This window comes from Opisthocomus hoazin, chromosome 6, assembly GCF_030867145.1.
Source record: "Opisthocomus hoazin isolate bOpiHoa1 chromosome 6, bOpiHoa1.hap1, whole genome shotgun sequence".
In the NCBI taxonomy this organism is placed as follows: Eukaryota; Metazoa; Chordata; class Aves; order Opisthocomiformes; family Opisthocomidae; genus Opisthocomus; species Opisthocomus hoazin.
In genome coordinates, this window is record NC_134419.1 from 41,210,000 (window position 1) to 41,235,691 (window position 25,692).

Here is a 25,692-nt window from a genome sequence, read left to right on the forward strand (position 1 = left end):
CTGCAGGGTGGGTGTCAGGAGGACGGGGCCAGACTCTTTCCAGTGGTGCCCAGCGACAGGACAAGGGGCAACGGGCACAAACTGAGGCAGAGGAAGTTCCAGCTGAACATGAGGAAGAACTTCTTCCCTCTGAGGGTGACGGAGCCCTGGCCCAGGCTGCCCAGGGAGGTTGTGGAGTCTCCTTCTCTGGAGATATTCCAGCCCCGCCTGGCCGCGGTGCTGTGCAGCCTGCTGTAGGTGACCCTGCTTGGGCAGGGGGTTGGGCTGGGGGACCCACAGAGGTCCCTGCCAACCCCGACCATTCTGGGATTCTGAGATTCTGTGATCGGGACATTAAAAAATCCCCTTAGGACAGATCAGTGTAACTTCCGATTTCAACTGCGTGACCAAAAACCTGAGGTTAAAGAAGTATTTTGGCTACAGCATGTCATTTTTAATCTGTTTTCTTACTCTCTGCCCCCTTATGACTCCTTTATTTTTCTTATTTTTGTTTTTTGATGTGTCCCAATCCCCTCTGAGGCTTTAGTGCTTGTGTTGCAGTCCATTGTAAGGGCATCGCTTCTGAGCGGAGGCTTGCAGGCTCTGTTTCTCGTACAAGCATAGGCTTTGTTAATCACATGCTGGTTTAGGAAAACACTGCGTGATATCTCTGAACCCTACACTCCTTCTTGACAGCCAGGCTAGCAAATGTCATTGGCTGTGTGATGTACAAGAAGGAATTCAATTGTGAGTAAATTGTCAAAGTGGCTAACCTTGCCCGCACCCAATTGTCAGGACCGTGATTCAGTTTTGCTGTCAACATCAGCCAAGGCTAACCCGGTCAGCCTTATGTTTCTGCAGCGAAGCAGCCGGAGGAGTTGTGCTTTTCAGCTTATCACATTTTATTAACCTCAACATCCTGCTGGTATAATCAGTTGTGCCCACTTCCAGTTCTTACATAGCCCCCAAACTGGCAGACCATCTAGGTCCACAAGTGTGTATTTTCTGCAGCGCTAAAAGCAGTCGTAGGGACGCTGGCCTCAAATGGTTTGGTGTGGTAATTGTGTGGTTGGATTAACTCACCCTTTTGCCTCAAGACTTCTCCCTCTGTTGAGGTCACTTGGCGAAGAGAACCTGGAAGAATGCAAGTTCCAACGTAAAGACTTTCACAGAATCACAGACTGGTAGGGGTTGGAAGGGACCTCTGTGGGTCATCTAGTCCAACCCCCCTGCGGAAGCAGGGTCACCTACAGCAGGCTGCACAGGACCTTGTCCAGGCGGGTTCTGAGTACCTCCAGAGTAGGAGACTCCACAGCCACTCTGGGCAGCCTGGGCCAGTGCTCCGTCACCCTCAGAGTGAAGAAGTTCTTCCTCATGTTTAGATGGAGTTTCCTCTGCTTCAGTTTGTGCCCATTGCCCCTTGTACTGTCGCTGGCTACCACTAAAAAGAGTCTGTCCCCGTCCTCTTGACACCCACCCTTAAGATATTTATAGGCATTTATGAGGTCCCCTCTCAGCCTTCTCTATTATTATCTATTTGCATGATGCGAAGTGTGCTAATGTGAATGACAAATGTCTCCATGCAAAAAAAATCCTAATGCTTTGGTAGCCATTAGACCAACCCATTGAATCAATTCTCCACACTGCTGTACGAGTCCCAAGAGAGGAGTCCGGAACTTGCAAGAGGCTGGGGAGGAGAAGCTGCCGCAGCCTCCACCCAGATGGCCTTCAACTGCTACAGAAACATCTCAAAACCAGAGCCTATCTACCAAACACTCCCATTTCCGTGTCAGATGGAAAGTCATGATGGGGATCTCACTGCTGCCATAGACATGTCCACGGTGCTAGGTGTAGAGCACTACACCTAGACTTTGAGGGTTCACTGCAAAATTTGCAGCGTTAGGGTAGAACGTGAGTAAGGGAAAACCAGCGCTATTGTCTTCTGTCTCCTTGCTTTTATTTCGAAACAGATTTTAATTACTCCCATTAATATAAATAAGAAATGAGGGCATTCTGATACCCCGATGTTTCCTCTGTTCTTTCGGAAAAGAACAGAGTTAAATTGCCTAAAGCAGTGATTAAGACATCAGAGTATTTTAAAATGCCCCTCTGATTCCACCGCAAGGGTTTGAACACATTTGGTGATCCGTTTTTTTTAATGCACCGTAGATGACAAATGATTTTTTAAAATGGCTTGATAACCTGTATCCCATGAAGTGCCACACATAAACGGAGCCACGATACAATTTCAATTAAAAATATGTCTGAAGGATGTTTGTCTGGATTTGAAGTAGTGGTTTCCTAGTCAAAGTCTCCAGTCTCCAGAAGTAACTTTCCTCGCCTGGAAAAAACAGATTGTACCTTCTTTATTTTAACTTGTGGAGTGTGTTGGCATTGTGCTGCTGTTGGGGGAAGCCTTTGGTGCGACTATCAGAATCGAACAACTGTCTATGGGTACACTGAGATAATCGCGTAAAAGCAAAGCTGGCTGAAGGAGTTTCAAAATGTGTTATTTCTTCATTATCTAGCACTTTATAATTAACTGTTCTTTTTTTATTATTTCAGGAAGCTGCCACTTTTGCTAGAGAGCAAGGCTTTGAGGTGAGTTAACCCACAATTGCACACTAAACAGATCCTAAAGGTTTTTTTCTTGCTGATAATGAAGTTCTTTTGGACAATGATTGATGTGCTATTATACTCTCCAAGCCTCGCAGCGGTTGCCATGGAAACTTGGCAGTCGTCATGGTTTCTTTGTTCTGCCAGCTCAGTGTTATGACGCACTCTGCTAGGTCTGCACCCAACATCGCCTACAGATGTTATTTATTGAATTTTGAAAAGCCTCTTGGGAAGCCGAGAGGTTGGGCACGGTTTCAAGCTGCCTCTGCAGATATGGGACCTGTCAGTTTGTTCAGTTAAAAAGCTGCCTCATTAGCTGCTTTACACTCCAGAAGGATTCACGGCTAAAGCAGTGGTGAAGCAAGACGAAATAGTGAAATAGAACACTGCTTAAATAACTTAAACCCTGCCATGTGCGGATTAGCATTATGCAAATGAATTTTAGAAAGGTTGTGTATAGAATTGTTGGGTACTGATTAATGTAAACCGTGCTTCTGCAAACAGCTTCTTTTAGAAGGGGTAGTGTGGAATTTGTGTTTCAAAACAGATTCGAGTTGGTGTTTTCTATCTGTGCTCGGAGAATGTACGATCCTCTACTTTCTTGAAGTAAACACTGTTGATTTTACAGGGATTTTCAGAGCTTTGGATTTCATCTGCTCGGGGTGTTTATTTGAATGGTAGCTCCCATTGGCTAAATTCAGATAACTTCATCTGGAGAGCTACCAGCTATTGGTCTCTAGTGCTGAATTGAAACAGGCAGGTTTTAAATACTATAATTAACGTGACAACGGTTGTGCTAATTTTGCGGATAGTAAGTGATCTTACTGAAATCTAAATTGCAGAACTAAACGCAAGTAAATCCTTTTAGGTGTTTTTTTCACTGGAAGAAGACCCACCTTAATGGATTTGTTTGCAGTGTAAAAGAATCGATAGGGCTTTGACTGCACCCTTTTGCATAAATAATGGAAGCCGCGCAATTCAAACCGCGTCCAACATGCCACTTTTGTGTTTGGATGGATGCATGTGAAAAAAGAGGGACAGACAGACTGACAGCTTTTGTTCGATGATTTAGACTTCTTTAGAGCCGAAACCAGCAGGTACATCAATGCCATCAGTGTTTTAGATATTAAAACTGGGGGCTGTCCCATTGCATTTTATGTTTCCCAAATTCGTGTGGCTGCTTTGTAGAAATCAAGACTTTTTATCACTGTCAATTTTCATTTGTATAATCGGTATTGTTAGCATAAAAATACACTTTGAGTTTATTCTATCAAATGAACGAATTTCACAGATGCCTCCAAATATAATATGAAGCATAACAAATTATTGATACCCTCTGGTAGCTAGACAATAAAAAAAGGAAGGAAATAGTGTATTAAGTCTACCCATTCTATATTTTTATTGCCCCCTTGAGCTAAAGACTTTGAATGTGCCTGGTTTAAATTCAGTTCTCGTGACAAACTGCTTTTGCTGGTGTCTGCTAACGACCATCATATTAACCTTTCCATTAGTGCTTGCTTAGAGATTCGAGCACAGTTCCTTCTGAACATCCTAAATCTGCCACATTTGATTACAGCATATCAGTAAAGTGCACAGTCATGATGATGATCTCTCTTATTACCCCCTCGCTTGGTAACAACTCGCCTGTCAAGTTCACTGACAGAGATGGGTAAAACTTGGGAAGCGTCCCCGGTCAGGTTTTCCCATTGTGCTGTGGAGGCAAAAACAAAAATAAAAAGTCACACTTCTAATCAAGTGTCCTAGGGAAAACTTAGAGAGCTGCAATTAGCCCTTCAATTAAAAACAAGAAAAATTTCCAGCAACTCTCAAAAGTTTGTAAAGCTAATTCTGCAATTTACATTGAGAAGAGAGAACTGGCAAAACATGGGAAAGTAAAGGACTGGAGTGACCAGAGCAAAAATCAAGAGGATATTTATCATAGAAGTGATGAAAAGTTGCTGGTAGCGAATTGGACTTGTAGCCTGGAGCTTTATCTTTTAGCAAAGATCATCAGAAATCTTCTAGCATGAAGAATCAGTTGTAACTCGCTTTTTTTTTTTTTTTGCTTTTTCTTTTTTTAATTGTCTCCTTTTCTTCCTTTCAGTAATTTCAACAGGTTATGTGAACTAAATGCATCTTTTAAATATAAGTTAAGTATATCTCAAAAAGTGCTTGCAAAAAAGAAGTCCAAAGAAGTCCATTTCAGGAAAAAATGTACCTTTTCTGAAGAAATAAAATCTTGTCATAGGCAGGAGAAAACACTTCTATGGCACAAATGTGTTGCTGTGTAAGAGATACCATGTTCAAAGGAATTTTTATTTTTATGCTTCAGCTTGCCAAGAGATAGTTTTCCATTGTCATTTGCTGAAATCCAAGGTATTTTTGAAAAATCAATCACGATATTTGAAGACCGTTATTTCCTTCATTTTCTCTCCTTATCTGTAATAATCAGAACATGACTCCTGATGCAGTCTCTTCCTGGAGTACATCAGTGTTTTCTTTTTGTGAATTTTGTGTTCTCTGACATTTTAAAACTATTAAGTAGCAAATTCACTGCCTGTGAAGACAGTGCTTCATCCTAATTGTATGTTGCAGTCATCTCAGTAATACATTAGAAGAGTAACAGTTTTTATCCCAGAGAAGCTCTTGGACTTGGTTCCTCTGGAAGTGGTAGAAGGGTTGTCAGTATGTTCTAACTGGATGTCTGTAATAGGTTTCAAAGAACAAAATTGCCAGGACAAAGATTTATGAAGTTTTGTTTTTACAAAATGGTAACGTGCTGTTTATTCTATGTAGGAATTGGGAGAACATAATCCTGCTGTAACATAAAACGTCGGGTTCAGTTCTGTCTGTCGGCCCAAGGAGTAAAATGAAGGGAACGGACCAGTCTGTGTCTAAGGGCTCGGTAGCAGCTGCCACGCGAAATAATTTTTCCTGCTAGAGGCAGAGGTCTCCTCCGAAGTCTGTATTTATTGAGGAGCCAGATTAGAGAGTTTTGGTACCCTGGGCCAAATTTAGGTCTTGAAGTTACTGAGGTCCGCTGCCTGGGCCCGCTGTTTGCGGTGGATTTATGCCTCTTCAGGTCAGGGCTGTGGCAGTCCCAGCTGTTGGGTATCTGTTTGAAGGCAAAGACCAGAAGACGCAGGTTGATGAGCAGTTTTCACTGTACGTGGGTTTTCGCACACCTCGCTCTGATCCTGGGGTAGCTGAGGGACTTTCTCTATGTGCATCTGTTCTACTTTCTCGCTGGAATGAATGCCACGCGCAGGGTAGCTCAGGTGCAGTCCAACAGGCCAACCATGCTGTTGTGAGATTTGTACCTCAGCTTTGTTAAATCAGATTCAGGTGTGTAACTGGGTAGGTGTGAGTATCCTCTGAGTTCGTTATAGAGGCTTTAGGACCGCTGACCAACACAGCCCTACCATTCAGCCATGCCTGTAGATGCAGGAGGTAGAAGAAAGTCTCGATAAGTGTGCAAGTACGAGTCATCGCAAAACAAGTATTATTCATTCCAGCTATTTGAAAATACTATATATAATCTGAGCAGAAACAGGGGGTGACAACATTTCGTGATGTTTGCCTGACAGTGAAGTGAGGGGCACAGTACATCTGCAGTCTTAAGCTGTAAATATTCTCATATTATAAAATGTCACACTTGTACCTTTGAAAAACAACAGGCAGAGAGAGAGTGTGGAAAAGCTAAAGCCTCCTCAACACGGAGGTTGCAGCTCTTCCAATATATAAACCCCATTTTATTCTTTTCCTTTGAAGAATTTTAGTATAGAAGGTGATTTTAACTGAAAATGGCCAAGTTAATTCTCATAGAAGATGCTATTCCGTTACTTCTGAAGTCTGCACAATCAGACGCAAGTCTCCAAACCACTGTTTTGAAATTTCTGCTTTTTAAAAAATTGCCTTCTTTTCCCTAATACCTTCCTTCTACTGTTAGGTGCTTATTATATATTTAATTCTTCCTGAAAACATATGTGCTTTTTGCTTTCTTTCACTGTCGACTTTATTTCGTCCTTTGCCATCATTCCTCAATAATCTTTTTCCTCAGGGTCTTCTTTCCCGCATAGAAATTCATCTTTATTCTTCCTTAAGCTGATGAAATCATCTCTTGATCATGCCAGTTTCTCCTGTTGTAACTTCCTTGTTTTCCTTTTGAAATTTATAAAGTGCGTGTAAATAGTGGCGCAAATATCTTCAAGCCTTGGATTTCTGTGCCTGCTCTGCTTCACTGTAAAAGTGTGAATAAAGTCACAAGTAGTCCCTTCCTACTTAGCAAAACCCAAACACCTCTGCTGTTTCCTTTCATCTCCGTGATGCTTTATTGCATTTTCTAGTTCATGGATCTCTTAATTATCGAGACCTGAAAGAGTTCAGAACTGAGGCGAACCTTCAGAAGCCTACGTGTTACCGGGCTGGAGGGCTGTGATGCTCCATCCGCACTCTGCTCAACAGCATGTGCCACCAGCTGATACCCACTATTCAGAAGCCACTTCAAAAGACATTTCAAAACAGAAAAGCAGCAGTTTCATTTTTTTTCTCTGGCGTCTTTAAGGGACTCCTCGCCTTTTGAGAATTAGGGGTGAGATGGCTCCTGTTTGCTGTCCTCGGTCTGCGCAGAGGGGTTCGAGGCTCTTCCCTTTCTTCTCCAGTGGAAGGCATAGCCTGACAAAAGCTGTGTGAACAATCTGAGCGGGAGGAAGGAAGAAATTACACAAATGGGAGTCTTGTATATGGGAATGAAAAGTGTGAGAGAATGTTAAGAAGAGGTGAAGAGACCAGTAAGACAGGGGAAATTATTTTCGTGTTGGGCAAATGTGTGGAAATCAGTGGGTTCACTGACTACCGGTGCTGGGAGAAATTAAAGGGAGGCTAAGAGTATTGCAAAAGAGCTCGGTGATTTTGACATAAATAGATACTGGTAAACATATAGCCCAGGCACATTCGCTGTCCTTAAGAAAGGTGAAGTGCTTGAAGATCGGCAATATTATAAAAAATCAGCAAGTAAGCAGGAGTGAATGGTATGCAGATTATAGTTCCTGAAGTGTTTCACTGACCTGCTGACGAAAAATAATCCATCACTTGTTAAATCAGCAGCTGCAGTCCAAATGGCACATACTGTACCTGGGTTTCAAAATAACACTACGTGCGGATTTTGAAAGATAAAAATCAGTTTATTAATAACATAAATTAATTGTAACAACTGGTAAATGACTTGAAATCCCTCCGGACAGCTTTGTGAATGAACTCCATTCATTATGTAATTGTGTTAAAAATGAGCTGGGCTTCATAAAGAACACACAACAATGCAGAAAGTATCGTTCTGTTTTCATGTGTTCAGCGCCGGGCCCTCAGCAGCTCAACTGTGTTTCACTACAGTTGCTGGTACGCAAGAGCAAACTGGGAAAACAAGTATGGTGTTGTTCAGCACAGATAGGAATGAAGTGGGACAGAGCAAGTAGCCCAGAGAATAATTACCGTCTTGCTTAATTTTCCTAATGTTAAAAAGATAAAAGCAATAAAGTAAATGATGGTAGGAAATAGGTTGGCATATAGCAGAGTTAGTTTGTAGAACTTACTGACTGGAGATAAATCTGAGAACAAAAGCTTCCCACACAGCATTATAAAAGGATTTGATGCTTATGTGAAGAACAGGAATACCTAGGTTCAGACTAGATTGAAAATTAAGGAAATGAGAAATTGCAGTCCTTGTGTTTTGGATCATAGGGCAACTCTGAGAACAGGAAGGATAATATTCTCACGACAAGTTGTGCCGTTAGAGTTACTCGCATCAAATGCAACATTTCAAACGTGTGGCTGCCGGAGACGTTGGGTGGGTGAGAGGTTTGGTTCCCTTGCTCCGTTCCTGTGCACGGTGGTGTACAGACAATGTCCCTTTCGAGCAAAGATTCCCGAAATTTTGGCAGCTTAGCTTTGCTGCAGAAAATGGGGGGTGTTCTGTGCCCCTGGATATAGCTTTCACCCGTTGCTTCCCTGCATCTCCAGTACACAACCATTACGCTGTAGGGAAATTGGAGAAACAGTGTTTGTAATCCTGCTGAAATCAGAGGGATTAGAGCACTATAAAACCCGGCTAAATGGGATGAAAATCAGGCTCGAAGTTTATCCAAAGTATTCTCTTACCAATTTTATTTTTAATTTTATGATAGGTAAGGTTAGAATCCAGTTAGCAGCAAAGAAACCCACTAATTGCTCATTAGGAAATGCTCTGTAATTCCTTTGTTAGCTCTGCAGTTTTGCAGCAATTGGAATAGCTGAACTATCATTATCAAGATTAAAAACAATGGTCTCATAGTACTACATAAACCCTGAGCAGAATGAAGTATTCCTCCTTGTAAAAATCTTCCTCTACTGACAATAAAGTCTATTTTATACCTAGCCGTAAGAAAATAAATCTTTGATCTGCTAATAAAGTTCTAATCTCTCACCGCTCTGGTGTGCTGGTAACAGGGATTTTCTGTCTCTCTCTTAATAGACTGAAGACATTAAGGAGATAGCCCGGAAGACACAGGCCCTGCCAAAGGTCAACACTAAAAGGCAACGGATCGTGGTCTTCACCCAGGGGAAGGATGACACTGTGATGGCTACAGGTAGATTTCTCAAATTGCCATTGTTGCTCATAGTAATTCTCATCAATCAATTACAAATTGTGGTTTTACAAATCATAACAACTAGTTGGAGAGTTTGCCTTGTGATGTTGGTCCGTGCTTCTCACCGGTTATGCTTTTAATTGTTTGAAGGTTCTGAATTTGAGAAGTTAATAATTTACAGGAATGCCTGAGAATTTAATTCTGAACATCTTCAGTTCTTTTCTCATAACAGAGATCTAAAATATTGATCCAGTTGGTTTTACTCAGCTTTTTATGACTTGAGATTTTATCTGTGTAGCCATCTTTGCTGCAAACAAGAACACGCTATGCCTGCTGAGAGCAGCTGGGCAACAGTGTAGTACATTTAAACGTTTGGGAAGAGGAGGGAGCGAAATCCGGTACGAAGTGAATTTCCAGGCTATTTTGCTTTGAGCAGAAAGTCTCACTTCTAGCTTTTCTCAGCCGTCTGCCCTTCTATTCTCGAAGGAGTACGTGGGAAAAAGGTGTTCTAGCAGGGATACACGTAGTTTGTGCTGTCTGAATCGATGATGTACGACGCACAGATTGAAGCATGAGAAACATGCCTGCCTGCCTTTTGACAGTCTCTTTAATTCCGTCCACCTATGCTTCCAGAGTAAATAAAGCTATTAAAAACACGTGCTGTGGCAAGCCATTTTAGTCATTCGTTCCTTCACACGGTAAGTTATCAGTCAGGGCTGAATTCCTCCTCTGGAAATGGAGTGAAGCTGAGGAAGCTCTGCACCTGAGAGACCGGTGCGTACTCGTATGATGTTTGCCTCCAAAGCAGAATTCGCTTCGGACTGTGGCTGCGGGGCCGGGCACTAAGCAGGCGTGTCGCTGCGTGGTAGAGCATCCGTAGCAGCGGTTGGGAGGATTGCTCCAAGCGTTTGCTTCTTCCCCAGTTTTGTTAGCTGCAAACTGGTTTAAAGGAAATAGAGAGCAGTCGTGGAGAGTTGGGTGTGTGTATCCCACTGCAGAAGGATGGAAGCAATGTCTCCGGAAAGTTGCTGCCTGATGTGAGTGGCCCATGTGGAGGCACTCCGCTGGAGTCTTGTATAGTTGGCTGAGAAACAGCAGTGTCAAAAGGTTTTTATACATCAACTAGTAATAATGGTAGTAAACCCAAACCTTGTATGTAACCTTCCTGTGCTCTTATTTAGTTTTCACTACGTACTTATTTTATTCTTCGAACTGGAGTTGTTAACAAATCCATTAATCCTTCTTTGATATTTTTACAACTGGGAGCTTATTTGAGGACTGACACTTGCTAATCGTAGCTGTTTGTTCACTGTGAAATGAACTTAAATTAGAGAATGCGCTTTATATGCATGATAAATGCAAGATGGATAGAGAGCGTGTGCAACGGTGTCAGCGACAAAAGCAAACATGATAAATGTTAAGGCGGTTTTGAGCCGTGGGATAAGCTGTTCAGTGCACAAGCATAGCTGAATCTCTTTGCGATGTTGTTATTCATGGCAGCCAAATAAATGTCAATAATAAAAGAGAATTAAAGATTTTCATTTCCCAGAGGCAGTCCTCTAATACAGCTTGATCTTTCATTTCATTTGTAATTCGCTCTCATGTCAGGACGCAATCACTCGCCAGGCTCTGTGTGTCATGTTAAGTCATTTAATAATGATTAAGAACATAAAAATGTTTGTCCTGTGGGGCAATTCTCAAAAGAGATACCAATTTGTTATTGATTTCCCCCTTTTGCCTTCCTTTGGTGTGGAGCATCTTTTTTCCCACCTCCTCACATTAAAATAATAATGAAAGAAGGAGAGTGTATCCCTTAATTTAATGTACGATGATATCCCCGAATGGCGTAGGGTACTGCTAACACACTTGTTTCAACATTCACTAGGTCGAGTTGTGCTTGGAAACCTGCAGTGGAAAGTGTAAAAAGTTTCTAAATGATCTTTGGAAGAATTATTGCATTTAAGATTAGTTAGTTACCGGTATAAAATTAATTTCCTTTTTGTAATGCACTGCAGAGGAGTACATTTTTTGGAAAAGCAGGCTGCGTCTAGTTCTTTGTCCTGCCTTTGAGGAAACGACGTGGTCTCAAAGAGTTTGTGCCTAGTCAGCTCTGGATTTGGATGTGCTTGTTGGTACCTTCTGCTTTATATTTCATCCAGGTGAATAATAATGCAAACAACGTGTTTGTTAGTTGGAAGATGTTTCTGTCAGTGCTGACTCAGCCAGAGGGGATCAGTCTCCAGGCAAAGGACTCTACTCTCTCTTCCCCTCTACTGCTGCGCTTAACCGTCCTCCTCCATCAGCTGTTGGGCAGATCACAGATTCCAGTGGGCTTAGTTTAAGTCTGGAAGAGCGCAGGATGGAGCTGGAGCTTACAGGTGCGACAGTAACAGACTCCCAAGGTGGATGGGGGTGGGTTTTCTACCTTTTGTTCCTCCTTCTCTTCTCTTCCCTCTGAGGTGACGGAGCCCTGGCCCAGGCTGCCCAGGGAGGTTGTGGAGTCTCCTTCTCTGGAGATATTCAAGACCCCCCTGGACAAGGTCCTCTACAGCCTACTGTAGGTGACCCTGCTTCAGCAGGAGGATTTGACTAGATGACCCACAGAGGTCCCATCCAACCCCTACCATTCTGTGATTCTGTGATTCTTTGATTCTGTTTCCCCATGGAAAGGTCTCTGCTCTCAGTGGAGCAGCATTACCATGAGCCATGGGAGTGGAAGTGAATGCCTTGGATTGGGCTGCGCTCCGTGAAGAGACACGGCCAGACGGCCACCCCCCTTCCCCTTCCCCTGCGCATGCATGGCAAGATGAGACGGGCAACGCTGAGGCCATGAGAGCATCCTTACAGCAGCTCTGTTTGCTCTGCCAAAGTCCCTGCGTCCTGGCCAGGACAAGGCAGCTGTGGGTTGGGTGTAGGTCAAGTGGGGGACCAGGCAGTGGAAATAACGAGGGGATACACTTTGATAGAGCTGTGGCTGGAAGGAGAGGAAACAAGATGGATAACAGGGGTTGTTGCAGGTTGCCAGTGCATTGGTGAAAGGGCACAGAATTATACATGCTGGAAATCAGACATGGAATTTCTTTTTTTATTTTGGTGGGATGAAGAAGGCCAGATACAGCTAGTCATTGCATGTGGAGAGGACTGTGGTGACAGTTGTTGATTGCCGGACATTCTAGAGAATGGAAGTATCAACAGGTATTTGAGGAGCAGACCGTAGGGCAGAAGGGTGAAGTTTGTTCCCAAAAGGAAAGAAAGATTGACCAGAAAGTTCTGAGAATATAGCTCTTGTGGATGAACGAGAGAGCTTAGACTGAGGCAGCTAAAATGTCTGCTTTCTCCAAAAATCTGGCCCAGCCGTACTGCAAAGGTGTTTAATCATCTTATGAACTGCTGCAGTTTACACAACATTGTTTTAATGCCCACAGAAAAATCTGGTGGCTCGCTTCAAAGAGCCCACAAGCTGCAGGCGCTGGGCCATGGGTTGACAAGCAACTTGGAGGTCTGTGCAGCTGGAGCAGATCATGAGAACCGTGAGGAGCAACATCGTCATCAGCAATCCCAGTCTAAGCCATTCCCATTTGTCAGCCCACTTTCTTCGGCTGTCTGAATTATTTGTGTTTTCAGAGGAAACGTTTCTATCTCTTTATCGTGGAGTGCGTTGGGTCTTTCTACTGTCTGTTCCTATCCCCTCCGTCACAGTGCTCCTGCCCCAAGGCCCCTGTTCTCTCCTCTTCCTTCCTGTTCTCTGTCAGTAGGAATAATTGCAAGGAAGAGGCGAGCTCACATTCAAGCTGAGTGTGATCCGTGTGTTCTATAGGGCAAGAAAGGAGTGTGCAGAACTGGCACACAGGAGCTGTGGCAGATGAAATGTTGACTACATTAACTGTCAGCTTCTAATGAGTCTCCGTGGAGCGTGTGCAAATGATCATCATCTGAAGTTTTCCTCTTTATGTCATGGAATCATAGAGTAGTTTGGGTTGGAAGGGACATTTCGAGGTCATCTAGCCCAACCCCCCTGCAGTGAGCAGGGACATCTTCAACTGGATCGGGTTGCTCAGAGCCCCGTCCAGCCTGGCCTTGAATGTTTCTAGGGATGGGGCATCAACCACCTCTCCGGCCTGCCTGAGGTGCATTTTTCAATGTTGTCACGTCTCCAGCCTGCCTGAGGTGCATTTTTCAATGTTGTCAACAAAAAAGTTGTCATTTTCTCTGGCATTGGTCCCCAGCGTGACTGAATTTTGATAAAACTCTCTTGAAAAGAAGTAGCCAAGAGAGACACCTGTGATGAAGCCTTTCCGAAGCGAGGATTGTGGTTTGGGAGAGGTACTGGTCACTGCAAATAGGATCTATGGACTAGCTGACCAGAAAAGTTTATTTGAGGAACAGTATTGGGTTTGTTCCTTGTGAGGATGCTCCTCATCCATTGCTTGGCTGTCAAGACTCTGGTCCCACTACCACGGCCTTGTTCTGTCGTATCCCTCTTCCCAGGGCTGGGATTCTGGATTTGACTGAGGGTTCCTGAGCTTACGGGATAGATTAATTTCGTGTTTCGATATTTTTTTCTCTAACCACAGAAAAATACATATGCTGGGAAAGGGAGGAGAGTTAATGAACACATGCAATCTCCTGATTTCAGCAGCTGGAGCTTTGAAGAAATGCACCCAGAATCACAAGCTCTGGCAAGAGCATATATGTCACATCTATATGTGTGCTGTAACATTTGTCAGGATCCAGTGCTGTGAAAGCTATCCCTTTTACAGACTTGCTCATAACATTTTAAAACAAATTACTTTTAGGCAGATACATTTTACGACTGGTCTTGGCCCAGAGGGAAATCTTTGGAAAGTCTGAGCGAAATCAGTTCAGCAATGGAAAAACATACTTTTTTATTGAAATATTTGCATAATTCAAAAACAGCTGAAGCTACAAACTTTAAACTTGGCTTGGTTTATAGCTTTAATAGAGGAAAGAAAAACAATCCAAATTTAAAGAAAATCACTTCAACATTTTTTCACGTTATGAATTATGAAATCTGGCATGTTCAGGCGTGAACATAGAATTTTCCATTCTGTTTTCCCCCCAGTGTTTGCAGGACCACCTCTGTTAAGGGCAAGTTTGTAATAACCTCATTTGTTAGAATATGGCAGTAAAAATGGATTTCTTTAAGGATTCAAGCATTAAAGCCACCTTAGCTAGGGCTTACTAACCACTCGCATCTTCTTCCGTTTGCGGGAGACGGTACTTGAGAATATTTCAGGAAACGCATCAGCAGCACTGGCAAATGCAAGAACGAGAAACGTCCCCCTGAAAAACTCCCTAGCGCACCTACCACGTAGTACGTGCTGAACTAGTTTTGTGAATTTCTGCTTGTTATTATTACTTGTTATTTAATCTGTTCTTTAAATTAAACAGCATGTGCAAGAGAGCCAAATCAGTATGTCACAATAAAACCTGCAACATTCCCAAATTTTGAAGCCTGCCTACCAAGCTTTGAGGTTGGAGTAAGACCAGGCATTTCACAGAATCACAGAATCACAGAATCACAGAATGGTCGGGGTTGGCAGGGCCCTCTGTGGGTCACCCAGCCCAACCCCCTGCCCAAGCAGGGTCACCCAGAGCAGGCTGCACAGCACCGCGTCCAGGCGGGGCTTGAATATCTCCAGAGAAGGAGACTCCACAGCCTCCCTGGGCAGCCTGGGCCAGGGCTCCATCACCCTCAGAGGGAAGAAGTTCTTCCTCATCTTCAGCTGGAACTTCCCAGGCTTCAGTTTGTGCTCGTTGCCCCTTGTCCTGTCGCTGGGCACCACTGGAAAGAGTCTGGCCCCATCCTCCTGACCCCCACCCTGCAGATATTTATAAGCATTTCTAAGGTCCCCTCTCAGCCTTCTCTTCTGCAGGCTAAACAAGCCCAGCTCCCTGAGCCTTTCTTTGTAGGAGAGATGCTCCAGTCCCCTCACCATCCTTGTAGCCCTCTGCTGCACTCTCTCCAGTAGCTCCTCATCTTTCTTGAACTGGGGAGCCCAGCACTGAACACAGTCCTGCAGATGGCACCTTACCAGGGCTGAGTAGAGGGGGAGGAGAACCTCCCTCGACCTGGTGGCCACACTCCTCTTGATGCATCCCAGTCCCTCTCCACAGAGCTGCTCTCCAGCAGGTCCGCCCCAAGCCTGTACTGGTGCATGGGGTTGTTCCTCCCCAGGTGCAGGACCCTGCACTTGCCCTTGTTGAACCTCATCAGGTTCCTCTCTGCCCAACTCTCCAGCCTGTCCAGGTCATGCTGGATGGCAGCACAGCCTGCTGGTGTATCCACCAGTCCTCCCAGTTTTGTGCCATCAGCAGACTTGCTGAGGGTACACTCTGACTCTTCATCCAGGTCGTTGATTTGCTTCTACCTGTTATCAGAAACAGGGTGCTGAGCTAAACCGATGTTGGTGTCACCCACTGCAACCGTTCTTAAGGTAATATATGCAGATATGTTCAGAAATTAAAAGGTTATATGTTTGGATAGAACCAAAACCGACTTAAAATGAAAATAACAGCAAAGGCATGGCTCGTATGTTTTTATGAACGACGAAGCTTCTTTTACTTTTTAAGGGTATCTTGGATCTTAAATGTTTTAGGAGAGTTGTTAAAGCATTTGTTTTAGAAGGGTTGTCAAAATTGTGGGAAGTAGGGAGATTTTAAGAGCCGTTCTTAAATCGTAACGGCATGATGCTGCCTGCTTTTGGGGGTGAATAGAAAGGGCTGATGTTCAAGCATACGACTCGCTCTAACAGAGGTCCGTAGGTGTTCTGTGTCAGGTTGTGCTGCGATTGCAAACCAGCGTGCTACCCTGTAAGCCTATCTATAAAGCAGAGAAGTATTTACTACTATTGACACTGCTGACGTTTTATGGTGGGTCTGTTTGCAGCCCCTCTTTCTGTAAGCCACTGAGTATCATGTGCTCTGCCCGAAGATGCAAGAAGAAGGGTGATTTCTTTCCTTACTTCTCGCAGCTTTCATGCTTAGCCTTCCAGACAGAAAAACCTCGACTGGTTCTTTTTATCAGCCAGCCTCCCTATATGTTACACGAGCAAAAGCGGTGCCTTGGACCTGGGGAAATAGTAATCGGGTTCCATTACCGTGTGTACGCTTTCACAGGATTACACACTTTCATTCTGCACTATCCATTTATAGTCACAAATGGAAAGAAGAGTTTAAAAACTGAAAATGGATTTAGGAAACGGGGAAATTTTAGTCCACTAATGGCATAACAAATGAGCTAGAAAGCCCAGTAGAATTATTTTTAGTTTAGCTGTGACTTAGGAAACCACAAAACCTAAATTAATAGGGAAGATTTGTTGATAGGGATTAATGAATAGCAAAGATGGTAATACCTTTTTGTAACTGAGACCATTCATGGTTTCATGCTGTGTGGGAGAGGAGGTCTGAGCATTTCATTAGACAGCTGAAACACATTATTAAAACCTGAGTTCCTGGATACCGGTATCATAACTGGACTTCAAAGTCTATCAACTATTGCATCTCAAATAATGCATATACATATATGTCAAAATACATGTATGTACATAACGTGCGTGTGTCAGTAATTTCATACTGCTTTAAAAAATGGAATTCTTTTCTAGTCTAACCTGCTAATGCACCAGTTTAGCTCAGAAATTGAGTGAAGCTGGGAAATCACATTTTTGTGTATAATCACTAGTAGTAAGGAATTTTCAAGGCAAAACTGTACCTCTTATTAAACCTAGCCTGGATTTCAGGTGCTATAACGAGTTTACATTCTGGCGTTCCAAGGAAAAATCACCCCTTTAAACTGTGAAACACGCATGTTTGTTGGAGGGCAATAAATATGGGCCCCTATTCCATTCCTTAGGACTAGGCAGCACTTCCTCGTGCATGGAAGAATTGCTGTATTTGTTGTGCAAATACAAATACGTAGATTTAGGAATTCAGTTTTCGTACCATAATTCTAAAAAGCGTTCTTGGAGGCGTCACTGTTAATGCACAAACCCACTGCTTAGCTGGTGGCAGTTACATGAGCTTGGAGAGGCAACGAAGGGTGAGGGAGCGGGAGCGGGACATGGGGAGACCGAGGGTCGGTCTGACCCGGCGTCGGCAGCGGTGCACAGTGTGGGTGCTCGTAGCAGAGGATGAAACCAGAACCAGTCTCGAGTGATGCTTCCATGTTACACTCTCCTAGCGTCCAGCAATCTGTAGCTTGGGAATTTCTGAACTAGGGATGTTGTCTTTGTGCTTAGTAGCCCGAAATAGGAGTTTACCACACAGAGAGTCCTGTGCTGGGGAGTGTCACAGCCTCTGTGCTCGGTAAAGAAACGCCTCCTCTCACTTGTTTCGCTTCAGCCACTGAAGAGTGTTACTGGCTGTCTCCTGCGGCTTGCGCTGCACGGCCAGTCCACTCTCGGTCTGGTTGCTTTTGATTTTGCAGAACTCTGGCGTACCTCCCCTTCGCTGGTCTCTTTTCCAGGCTCTCTTCCTATTCTGTTCATTTGTTCTTTGTTTGCACTGTGGTTCTGACACCCCGGCCCACCCTTCACTGCACCTTTCCTCCGGTCTGCCGTGCTTTGTGAATGAGCGCCCAGAACGTTCAAGGGCCTGAGAAGTTTACAGAGTGGTTGAATTCTGTTGCCTCCTTTGTTCTGTATCCCTCCCTTAACAATTCCTAACATTTTATTGCTTTTCTGGCTGCCACTGATGATTGTTCTGACTCTTTCATAGAATTATCTGTCGTAACTTCAAATTTTCTTCATGGTGTGGTAATAGGCGGTTTAGCACCCATCATTGTGTATTTAAAGCTAGAATGGGTTTTTGTATGTGCACCTTTTTTGCTTTGATTGACATTTTCTAGCCCATTAGTGTGAGACATTTTTGCAATTCTTCACACTCAGCTTTTGTTTTTATTATCCCAAATGAGTCGAAATGTCTCACCAGAAGATGACACACAGGGCGCTGAAGAGCTGCACTCAGAAATACTGTGCGTATGCTGGAGGTGCTACACGTAACAGATAGGCACAGCTAACTTCAAGCCTGGGCTTAGGCAGGGGGGTTTCAGTGAGACCATCTCTTAGACCACCTGAGGCCTGTCTTGATTGGCTCTGGAGAGCAAAGTTGAATTAATTTACAGTAAGATATCGATTCGGGTGCCGTTAAATCCCAAATGGACATTCTTGTTCAGGGAAGAAAGTAGCTTAGCATGCTGTAGCTTAACTTTTTGATTTTTTTTTTTATTTTTTTTTTTTGAGTAATGAGGCCTTCGCTGTGACGCTATTCCTCAATTGGAGCATCCACACAGAATTAATTTATCATAAATTTTTGATGCCTTCTGTATACATGGCTGTAATACTTCAAAATCCATACCATTTTGCTGGTGACCTGAGTGAGTTGTGAGGTGGTTCCTACAGAAAACATTCCGTTGGCGCGGTGTTCTTCTCTTTGCTCACACCACGAAGCAGCAGAAGTGCCCGCCAGAAACCTGAGATCCTGCGAAGAACGAACTGAAGCCGTTAAGCCTCCTGGTTGCCAAGGCAGGCCCTGCTGTTCCGGGCAACCATGGAGGGAATGAGAGTTCACCTTCTCCAGTCTGTGGCTGCGTAGTCCTCAGAGCACGAGAGGCTGAGGCTTGGGTCCCCGGCAGCTTTAAGCTGATGGAGAAGTCAGAAGTCACTGGTGCCTGCTAGGACAGGCGTTTCCATCCCCTGCTTTTCCCCTGTGCTGCCAGCGCGTCTCTGCCCGCACAGGGAGCCCGTTCAGCAGCCAGAAAGGCATCGAGCCCTCGGTCCCCACGAGTACCGCTGCTGGTGTGGGAGGAGAGGACGCAGCATTTGCAGCGGGAGGAGGCAAGGAGGAGGCTACAGCATCTGCAAACTGCAGCAGCTGAGGTCGCGGTGGAGCCTCCCTCTGAGGCAGAAAACGTGACGTTGGATTTTCAACTTCCGTCTCGCAACAAAGACTGTAGTTCCAAAGCTGGAAGGAAATTTGCTCCGGGATCGGCTGCTGATCTTGTAGAATTCTGTCTGCAAAGCAAAGAGTAAAGGGACAGAGTGAGGAATATGCTATCTCAAGGGAAATGATCTCTTGGACAACCCATATGCTGAAAACCACCAGTTTTATCACAGAACTGTATCAAAAGCACGGTGAGACAGCAGAACCGATCGCTCAGTAAGTGGGAAGCGCTGGAACGAAGGACAGCCTTCCCAGGTTCATTAGTGCTTTTCGCGTGTGCGTGTAATTGATGCGGCTTGAGGTGATCCTGTTTTCTGAAGGCGACAGCTGCCCCTCGCCGGGGACACCACGCAGGAAATTCTGCCGACTTTTGGTTGTTCAGCGACTGTTTTTGCAGCTACAGCAGTGCGTCAGTCTAAATAGATCTTTCCAACTGTTCGAACAACCTGAAGAAAATCCAAAGCTACGGTATTCTGTTTCATGTGAAATAATTATCCTGCAAACTTTTCATTCAGTTTATGCTTCAGGTTTAAAGTTCATCGTTTTCCTCCTCTGTACTTCTGCGTTGCTGCAACATTCAGTACTGGGCACTGCCCCGTGCTCCTTAGAAGCACATGGTTTAGTGAGTTGAGAGGTGAAACTCGTGCAGTGAAGGGTTACAGTGCACAGACTGCTCCTCTCCTGAAGCTGCGGTTCAAATCAGACGAACAGGGTGTCTACTGTATGAAATTAATCAGGTAGTAATTTTTTAACCAGTTTTTTTATAAGAAATATGTTTGCTCTTTACCCTAATTTGGTGTGATTATTTCTTTTGTTGTAAGAAATTAAATGTGTGGCTTGTTCAGAAGGTTTCTTAATAGATCAATAATTTGCTGGCTTAACTTTTTTTTTTTCCTTGGGAGATGTGGGAAGATCAATAGTAGTAGTGCCCTAGGTCATGATCAATACTTTTAATAAAACTTCTTTTTTTTTTTCTTTTTCTTTCTTTTTTTTTTTTTTTTTTTACCTTTGTATGGTTTTGCTTTTATTAATGAGCTTTTCCTTTAGTTTCAGACCATTAATGGTTTTCAGATAATGTCATACTGCCCAAGGTCAAGGCCGGTTTGAACTTAGAACTCTACTCATCAGTGATTAAATCTATTGGATGGGCTTCGATGTGTTAGCAGATGTAAGAGTTTGAAGTGCTTCTTTCTAGAGGCTCAAAGTTTAAACAACACAGAATCTCAACCTTTTGGGAGGAGAACAGATTAAAGCTTTGGGTTTTTTCGTTCTTAAACAAATAATGATTGTCTGGTTCTCTTGGCTCTCATATTGGCGTTAACATTGCAGGTAACCACTGCGGCCTTGACTGCTCGTCAGTTAAGGATATTAAATGCCCCAGATTGAGTTGGTGATGGTATATTGCTCGTTTTGCAAGACCTGTTTGAAAGAAGAGAGCGTATCTTTTGTTCGTTGCTGAAATTCTGGCTGGGAGGGCAGCAGCTTATCGAGGTGTGGGCTCTCAGCTGGAGCGCTTGCAGGGAACGTGAGGTTGTCATCTCTGGGGCTCAAGCCAGCGTCTTTTAAAATCAATGGAAAGATCTCATTAACTTCATTGGATATCGATTATGGCCATGGAGAACTTAAAACATTCATGAATATTAATGGGTTATACTGATCCATGTGTCTTTCTGTGTGCTGTACCTTGTCTGCAATCTCCAATTCAATTCTCGTACTCTACCGAGAGGTTACACAAAAAGTGAACTTTACGGATGCGGAAAGATTTGATACCGCGTTTTACCTTAAGGTATCTTCTTTGTTGTCTGTTACAAACGAGGTGCATAAAGAACTGGACCCTTTGACCACTGGCACCTGGGCAGAATATCTTCTGTAGAAGATCTTTTTTCCCATTATTTTGGCAGTGTTAGCCTTTTTTTTTGTTAGGCAGCAGTTCGCTTCACGACAAATCATCACAGAGGAGTTTGAACAGCAGAGTCTCTACTCGGAAGGTGCCCTACAGACTCTGATAGCCTATCATCTTTAATTTAGCCATTTTATTTCCCATCTTGTGATTACGGTTGAATGAACATTGTAGAAAAGTTTAAATTGTAGCTATCGGTGTCATGCGTTTGCCATCAATGATGGAACGTACGTTTTCAAGCCTCTAATCTTCACCAGCTCTAACAGTCATTGTAAAATAATTGCATGGAGTGGAAGGAGAGTAAAATGTGGGTATGTGTGGTGACCCTGGGTGAAAATTAACTGCGGGAACTGACCGTCTGATTAGAAGCTTCTCTGCTGTAGCGTCCGGTTGCAGGCAGTAGAAGTTGTGGGAAGCAGGTGGCGGAATGGAAGGCAAATCCTTAGCGCCGGGAGGGACCGAGCAGAGATCCTGGCTGGTGGGAAAAGGGGACAGAGGGGAGGGTTGCCTGGGTCCTTGCGTGGGTCCTGCTTCGCCTGGCTTCGGGGATTTGGGAGTCATTTGTGTGAGACAACAAAACATCTAGAGTTGACGTTGGGGCGGGGGGAGGTTAATTGGAGTTCTCAAAAATAGTTAATTGTCAGCAAGTGGAATTGTGAGATTTGTTGATCGGTCTGGCTCAGTGGTCCCACAGCAGGTTTTACAGATGAAGCAAAGTGGAAACGGTTTCAATGCCGTACCTGAGAAGTAGGCTGTGCACGTTACTCATGCACCAATGGCCTGGCCTCGACGCACGGGAGCGTGACGTAGAATATGAAGTGGCAATTTAGATATAAACCTCTGGATACCACAGAAAATAACGTTTATGTAGTTGATCCTGCTGGAATGAAAGTAGGCTCTGGCTGGCTTTCACCAGAGCTGTTTTCTTTGTTATGAATAATAAAGTCAGTAACGTAAGCAGACCTGTCTGTAAGTATATACAGACAGCATATTTCGTGAGCACAGTAAACACAAACTATTTTTACATTGTTAGGATTTGGCTATACCTACTGAGTGATAGAATACTAATGTTTGTTTAAAAAGAATACACAGAGTCGCCAGGAACCAGACTGAAAGTTTGGAAGGCTGCTTAGGCTGAGCTGGTTTGCTGCAGTCTGCTGCCCTGTGCCCCCCGCCGCCCCCCCAATCCCTCCCGGTGCTCCCGCCTGCCCCAGCGATCAGCAGCCAAATCCCAGTCGCAGAGGAGTCTGTGGAACCAAATATTGATGTCCCTGGTAATGCGACACAGTGATATTGTGCTGCGAGCCTGAAGAGGTGCCAGGCCACACGCTGTGGCGAACCGCCATTGGTCACGAACGGAACTGCAGAACTCCAAATTGTTGGCTTCATAAATCTGATAATAAGTCCATTTCCTGACAGAATATACAAGTGCAATCAACTACGCGTGCCCTCTCTTTCCTCCCCACCTGCCCAAGTGCAGAATGCTGTTTGCGCAGCGTCTTGTTGTTGCTGACAACTGGGTAAGAATTTTTCAGAGCAGTTGGCTATCAAATGATGGCAAATTTAAAGGTTATGCAAATTGTGCCAGTACAGCCCAGCTTGTTTCAGACCTCTTTTCTCTATTATCATATCAATTGAGTCAGCTCATAGGAGACAAAGCAAGGTTATGGGAACCACCTAGAGCATCATGCACCATTAAACATCAATGCAGCATACATGAACATCTGCAACAACGATCTTATTAACAGAGGGTATAACGGAAGGCAATAAACAGCTTGCTTAGTCACTTAATTGTGAAAAATTTAATAACCTAATACTTGCATTATTTATCAACAGCAAGTTGGTCAAAAATTATGCGATTGTGGTGGATTAGATTGTAATACCTATTGCACACTGTAAATTACTTCAAAAATACAAAAATCCATTTGTGAGCAGTTAAGCACTGTAGTTAGAGTGCTAAAAATGCAATTTTCTTTTAATTTCTGGTGCATCATGGAATATAAGTATCATCTTTTGCACTGACTTTTTTTGTGTTTGGCTAAAAGCCAATATAAAAAACCTGAAGGTAGTTTTTGGATTTCCTGCTTAACTAGGCAAGTGAAACGTTCCAAAAATCAAGGGACAGTTGTGAAAGGTAGAATGCAGAAACCCTGAAGTGGTCTTTGTGTGTGCAACCGAAAGAGATGTTTGGAGAACCAGAGGCGAGCGTGCTAGATGGCCGTGGTGGCTGCGCGCTGTGCGTTGGCTGCCGGGGTGGTCACTGCGCTGGTCTAGAGCTGAGCGCACGTGAAGCTGGGGTCTCCAGAGGCTTAGGGAAATGAGTACCGCAATTAAAATGTGTTAGAAATTGGTGATAAAGAGAAACAAGGTTTGGTTCTCCAAGGCCAAGCCAAACTGCTCGGGGTGGGCTGGGGTTGGAGCACGCCCTTTGCTGGAGTCGGGTAGCTGGGTAAGGAGTGAGAGCCCTCCCCTCCTTGGAGATTGGGGGCACTGGTGCGGTCCCTGAGTTTGGTTCGCAGGGAACTGGAGGCCGACTCATCAAAGTTCAGAGCTGCAGGAGGAAAGCGTAAAGAATTTCTGAATAAACTCGGAAAATGGAAAGAAGAGACTGGATGGGAAAAGGAGTACAGGCTCGAAGGTCGAGTTTGCCAAGTGCATGCAGCAACGAAACCTGCTCCGAACGTTGGTCTGCTCCTCCCCAGCACGCGCTGCCCCCACCTCTGCCACCGCCATCGGACCAGACTTGGGTTTGTATGGAAAGAGAATGAAGCCTGCTAAGTTTTTCTCGAGCTAAAAATCCAGATTGTGCTAGGATCGTTGGTTACACGTGGCAGAGAAGGATGCGGGGAAGGAGGGTGAACAAAGAGACACTAAGCAGCAAAGACGAGTAAAAGTGTATTTATGCAAGTGTAAATGTGGCAAGTTCAGACTTACGGAAGTTAATTTTTTTTCCATAAAAAAGGGAAGTTTTTCTTCAAAAACATTAAATTGAAAGTCTTTTTTTTAAATCTGTGTTTATTTCCTCTAGGAAAAGATGGTAAAAAAGCAGGCAGTATGTCTAAATAACCATTAAGTATATGTTTTGTACCAAAATGGTTCTAAAAAGAACAAGCAACTAGCATTTTCCAATTTTTTTCCACATTTCGAAGTTACAGTCCCAATGATCTCACTCTGCAGGCTGACCAGAGTTTTTGCCTGCACGTCTGTCTGGTTTCTAAAGCAGTATCTGCTTCTTGCCTCGCTTTGTAACTTTTCACAACTTAATTCTATCAGCAGGGTGTCCACATTTTGTTTTTACATATCTATTTACTTGCTTACCAACCTTGTTTTTCAGACTGGAAACTCTTAGAGCAGGATTTTTTCTTTTTTTCCTTCTAATACGTATCTTCATGGTCACCTTGACAATAACAAAAGTACAGATTAGGTTTAAAAATCGCATGTTGAACTATAGGTGTCAATTAAAGTTTGATGATTTTTAAGATGTTATGTTGCTTCTAAAATGAAGATCAACGTGTGGTTTTGGTTTTTAGGTTGAAATAGCTTCAAACTGAATGATTCAGCAATTTAATACTACAGAAATAAAACTTTAAAAGAACAGTAACCGAGAGTGACGGGCAATGGTGGCCGTTTGATGAGGCTCTGCAGAGATAGAGGCTGGGAATTTTTAATTTGTCTGCGAGGTTAGTTCTTTGGGTTTTGTCGAGCAGCCTGTTTTTATGGCGTTGGGCTTGACGTGCAATGGCCGCAGTGCCCGCGCTGTAAAGCCTGTCGTATTACCTTTACGAGCGCCTGTAGCCTACCACCACGCTCTGCAGGGCTCGCTACTCAAACACGGGATGCAAGAGCTCTTGCCGGAAACTGGTTGTCAAACCTGCTGTCCTAATAACTGTATCCAAACCAATTTAGTTCAATATGGTATAAAACCAGGGTTGCATCCTTTACGTTAAAATCCGTGTGAAATTATATTCAAAGGTGGTAGATTAACCACCTACTTAAAGCAATGGTTAGGTAATGCTTCTAAACTGGTGAAGTGATAGCAAAGAGATCATAGCTGGGATATTTAGTTGTCGAAGAAATGACCTGGAACTAGCTTAGGGGAAAAATAAACTTCATTTGGGGCCAAATTCTTTTTCTATACTGGCATAACGCTTAAAGAATTCCTTTAAAAACAGTGGGGTTGCTCTGTTTTTAACTGGTGTTTTTTAACTGGTGTTTTAAGAGCAGAATATTTTCCTGTTGAGATTAGAACAAATTTCAGCCTCCACTTCAGTGACATCGTCGAATAGATCCATAACCTACCAAAGCCTGAGAAAATCCATTTAGCAAGCATGTTTCCTGCTTCAAAAATAAGTAAGTAGTCCAAGGAGATATTAATTAAAGGCAACACGGGATTTACAAATACAGCATGAGAAGAAAAATAGTGAAAATTCTAGATCTGAGCTCGAGTTAAAAGGATGAAAAATCAAAATTTCCACATCTAATTTGAATATTTAAAGGCAGTGCTGTAGAATTTCTATGGTGTACCTACCTCAGCAATGTCCAACTAGTATCCAAGTAATGTTTTCTAGGGAGAAATATGTCTATACACATTAACTTATTTTTAGTAATGTTTCCAGG

General features: G+C 43.6%; 1 protein-coding gene across 2 annotated transcripts in view; it reads left to right on the top strand.

The window, feature by feature from the left end:
• Positions 1-25,692, top strand: part of ADK (adenosine kinase) — a 289,560-nt gene that overhangs the window by 238,637 nt on the left and 25,231 nt on the right. For both annotated transcript variants that reach the window (XM_075422902.1, XM_075422903.1), the window contains exons 8-9: positions 2,545-2,580; positions 9,101-9,215. In XM_075422902.1, the coding sequence (XP_075279017.1) occupies positions 2,545-2,580; positions 9,101-9,215 (151 nt within the window). The remainder of the gene's footprint in view (positions 1-2,544; positions 2,581-9,100; positions 9,216-25,692) is intronic.